Source organism: Salvelinus sp. IW2-2015, linkage group LG4q.1:29 (assembly GCF_002910315.2).
Source record: "Salvelinus sp. IW2-2015 linkage group LG4q.1:29, ASM291031v2, whole genome shotgun sequence".
Taxonomy (NCBI): Eukaryota; Metazoa; Chordata; class Actinopteri; order Salmoniformes; family Salmonidae; genus Salvelinus; species Salvelinus sp. IW2-2015.
The window spans coordinates 63,909,398-63,913,906 of NC_036842.1; the positions used below are offsets into that span (position 1 = coordinate 63,909,398).

Sequence of the window (4,509 nt, forward strand, 5' to 3'; positions counted from 1 at the left end):
TTAAAGACATGTATCTCCTGCCTTTTACAACCCAGGAAATCAGTAGCCCGGTGACTCTAGAGTCAAGACAATAAATATTCCCATCCTACCATTAATATTATTTGGCCAGAGATTTTCACAAACATCATAGATGTAGGTCAGGAGTCAGACTTTATCAATATGTAGCATGTATGGCATGACAACAAATGGAAAATGAGCTGGCTAAAGCCCATACAGATATGACAAGTACTGACAACCCACCTGCCTATCCTCGACATTGCCAGTTAAGAAATCAACAATATCAGTTAACTGACAATCGAGAAATAATGAATGCAGGCATGTATTTTATGATAACATTTAACATTCTGCTCTCATGTCTGATTTGGTCTTACTATGCGTTTGTCACTTGTTCTGTTTTTTTGGCATTGTACCGACATATACGGAGCCAGCGCCTTCTTTTACAACATGGCCTGTAAGTCGAATGGAGGTAATGCAGTCTGCAACGCTGGTGCTGCATAGGACTACTCTACTACTTATCCTGAGAAACCCTCTCCATACACAGAGACTTGTACAGTGTGAACYGTGACAAGACCGTGACAAGAGGAGATACCGAGCCTGCTCATCAAATAACTGTTTTTAAAAAGCTAGACATCAATAGATTTTTGAGATGTCAAGATTATGACTGGAAGGAACACCAGAAGCATTTTGCAGCCCATTTCTGAGTATGTTGCTATGGCAACCCCAGCACTGCACATCTATCAGTACTCACTCATGACTCACATACTGTACATGCTCCCATACATAACCACTATGATCATATACTCTAGGAAAGTGTCATGAATGATACACTATTTATATTGTAATACTTGTAGATACACATGCATCCCAATGGTCTGTGTGGAACACGCATTCAGAAATGTTTTTCATTCTGAAGACCAAGAGAATCATGTGTTGTGTGCGCTGTGGTTTATCCACACCAGTACACTTTTTTAAAATAAAGTAGAATGTGATTTTACAGAATGACTGAATGTCTTTATTTGAAACCCTTATTTACAGACAATGGGACATAAGCAAATATGCACAAACCGGTGACATTCACTGAGTGCATGACGTAATAAAAATACTGTTTGTTTTAGAAACTTCAGACATATGTGTACGGATATAAAAATCAGACACAAAACTGAAAGTAATTAAGTTCACAAATTCAATAAAAAAACCTTGTGCCATGAGGACAAAAGTGTCCATCTTCACCAGAGAATGGCTAGATGTAAAATATACTGATACCATTCCCATTGCAAACCTGCAACAGTTCAAATACAAAAAGGTGAGCATGGGCAAGACATGAACACTTATGTTCTGTCACCAGCAGCACTACATTATTTGAAATGAATGTGTATGTTTGTAGGTTTGGGGATGATTCTTAATTAGTTATTTCAGTTCTGTTGTTCTGGAGGTGATGGGTTTAGAGGTTGCAGAGCTGAGAGACCTAACGACTAGGCCATCACTGAGGTCCAGCCCTCGGCCCTCCCTCTCCTGAAGACAGAAGGTATAGGTGCTGAGCATAGACATCACATCATGGCGTCTATGAGAGCACAGGCAGCACCATTGATGCCATCTCCATTTTGAGGTAGTCAATTTTATTTTTCTACTACTTCTATGAGTTGGCAAAGAAACTGAAAGGGTGCACACTGGCACCAACAGGTATAAAGCCAAGGTTGGYGATTTACTGCCACCTGCAGTTATGGAATGTTTCCTCACAAGTATCATTTATTGGCTGATCCTTCCTGGTGACCTGGATGGAATTATGAGATCCTTCCTTAAACCTTAGGAAGTCCCACACAGTTGATTACTTCAAAATGTTTCAAGTACTCAATGGCACTGCCCATACTAAACTGGCTTTTGGGCACTAGAGTCCTCCACCTATCTCTATGTTTCTGACACACAACAACATAGAGGAGACAATCCTCTCTAACAAATGATTAGTGCAGATCCTAAAATAAAAAAATCAAATCGGAAACATTCTGGGTTGTTACTCACTGCTCTGTAGTCAATTAACATTTCCTTGAAGGCCATAAAATCTGTAAAAGTAAGCAACATGTCGAAGATGTCTCCTGACACCTCATCTTTGTGCTGCCTGAAACAAACATTTTTTTGTGAAACGAGAACCAATACATGTTGCACTCTGCAGTGAGGTGTACTTGGTTTACAAGGGGCAATGTGCCACCTAGTGGCAGCATGTAAAGTTACTCCTGAAGGGAAATGTACTTACTTGAGTAAATGGTTAAATGTGCTCATGTTGAAACAGGGAATCCTCTCCATCAGCTGCTGCTCGAGGCGTTTCTCAAGTTTCTCAATCTGAGGTTGAAGTAAACAATATGTATGATCGATACATACTTTCAGAAAAGARAAAAAAACGCTCTTACAGTACATGAGTTAGTTCAAATAAGGGAGGCAGATTAACATAAACACTGCTTTACATATTCGTTGAAGATGGGTATGTAGGTGAGTTTGTTCTCCTCTGAGTCATCAAACTCCAGATAGTGTTTCTCCATGAAGCTCTGTTGCAGGTGCTGGAAGTCGTCCTCTAAGGTGGAAATTTAGTAACATTAGCAATTCATTTAACCTTTACACACTGAAACATGTCTAAGACTGCAATTTACCCATGATGATGTCTTCAATACTCCCAATGACAGCATCAAAGGCAGCATCAGCATCTGATGAGCTAGGGAGGTTAAAACATACCGTAGTCAGCAACCAAAAAATATAAACCATCATTATCTTCTAACCTAGTTACCTCACTCACTTCTTCCTCAGACACATACTTTGAAACAGCAAAATTCTCTTCCTCTAAGTCCATCATTTCAACGATGTTCTCTCCATCACCCAGCAGATCTAAAAAAATAAGGCATTGCACAATAACATTAGATATGGCAAAGAATTAGAAATTACAAAGGATCTCAATGAGATAACATGTCAACACATTAGTTAGCTAGCCTAATGGAAGCTAACATTAAATTAGCATGCAAACAAGTTACCACACTAAAGGCTAACAAGCTCAGCAATAGATAGCAATCATTGCCATCCGACTTTATTTTTATGATTTACAATTTGTCAAGTTACTTACTTCGCTCTTTCACGTCCATTCTAAATCTACTTAGCTAGCTATCAAGCTAACGTATCGGTTTGTCTGATTTTCGGTAATCGCTTCCAAGGCACCAAATTACCAAGGCAACGAAATAAACGCTCCCTTCAGAAAATTAAGTCCCTTGAGGAAACGGATCCCAGCTAATTAGTTCCGGAAGTACAGTTGAGTACGGTACGGTCAGGCTCTCAACATCGTGTGAACTGAAATTAACGTTCAATGTTTAAGTGCGTTAATAGGTCCTTTATTGCAATCATGGACTACATTTATTTCTCTTTCCGTCCCATGATAATGCGGCATGGCATACACATCATACATTCTGGCTGATGATGCGTTTAATAGTGATGTAGCTAGCCTGCTAAATCTTGTCAATAAAATTGGCATCATTGACAAGCAACACAATACATTTATTACAATTATCATAACCCAGAAAACAATGATTATTCAGTAAATCACATCTTTGTGACCCCTGGGGCTACTCCATTAAAGACAGATACAATTGAACTTTTAACTCGTAATTTCTTCCATGACTAACTCATTGTCAGGAATGAACTGGAGACAACTGGTCCTCCATATATACACACTGTGGCCAAATGCAGTCATTAGTATTGATCGAGATGTAGTACCTTCTGATTTTCCACAACCACTTCATATAACCCCGTAAATAAAATGTGATTAGCTGTGATTTCAATAACCCCAATTTCATTACATTTTGTTTGAATTGTAGATAAATATAATAGTATTTTGAATAACAGTTATTTCATAAAATGTTCAATCTCATTTATAACAGCATGGTTACTCAATCAACCCAGAAATGCTTCAAGTAGAGAGAGGGACACAAATCTGTGCTCAGTTAGTATTGTATGATCGAGCAGGGCCTTAACATCATTGTCACAGCCAACTGAGCCAACCAAGGCTGTCTTTTCGTTGTTGTGCCTTTACGTTTAGTCAGAATAAAACAAGAGAATCACAGATACATGTAAAACCTCTGAGCAGAGATACACAGGACACATTGACCAGAGGCTAAGGGAGGGAACATTAGGCAGATCCATGTGCAGACACTGAGTTTATGACATTAAGATTGATGGGGTGATTCTGGAAATGCTGCTGCCTGGTAATGTCTCTAATTGTCTTCCTCCCACTGCCCCCTCAGTCTTCAAGCACTTTTTTTGCTCCCAGACGGGATGTGGGGCCCCATCTCCTCACAGAGAGAACGCTCCATGGAGTGCAGCAGAAGAAAAGGTTACCACTCCTTGTCCTATTCTCCCTACACTATCCCCCACACTGTATCTCTCCTGGAGCTCTGTCAGGTCCCATCACTCCCTCCTCACATTAGGCCCAGGGTCCGATCAGGAACCCTGGCACAGCCTCACAGTCCTATTGGTCGG

At 40.0% G+C, this 4,509-nt stretch overlaps 1 protein-coding gene across 2 annotated transcripts; it reads right to left on the reverse strand.

The window, feature by feature from the left end:
• Positions 1-986: 986 nt before the first annotated feature.
• Positions 987-3,339, reverse strand: LOC111962345 (ADP-ribosylation factor-like protein 2-binding protein). Of its 2 annotated transcripts, none has more exons than XM_023985369.2 (7): positions 3,104-3,339; positions 2,783-2,871; positions 2,640-2,701; positions 2,457-2,563; positions 2,249-2,334; positions 2,017-2,113; positions 987-1,512 (listed from the first exon to the last, which is right to left on the reverse strand). In XM_023985369.2, exons 2-7 carry the CDS (start codon positions 2,797-2,799, stop codon positions 1,408-1,410), a joined length of 474 nt encoding a protein of 157 aa, XP_023841137.1. In that variant the 5' UTR covers positions 2,800-2,871; positions 3,104-3,339; the 3' UTR covers positions 987-1,407. The 2 variants fall into 2 exon arrangements, with proteins under 2 accessions (XP_023841137.1, XP_023841136.1); XM_023985368.2 differs by having other exon boundaries at positions 2,802-2,871; positions 3,104-3,221.
• Positions 3,340-4,509: the final 1,170 nt, after the last annotated feature.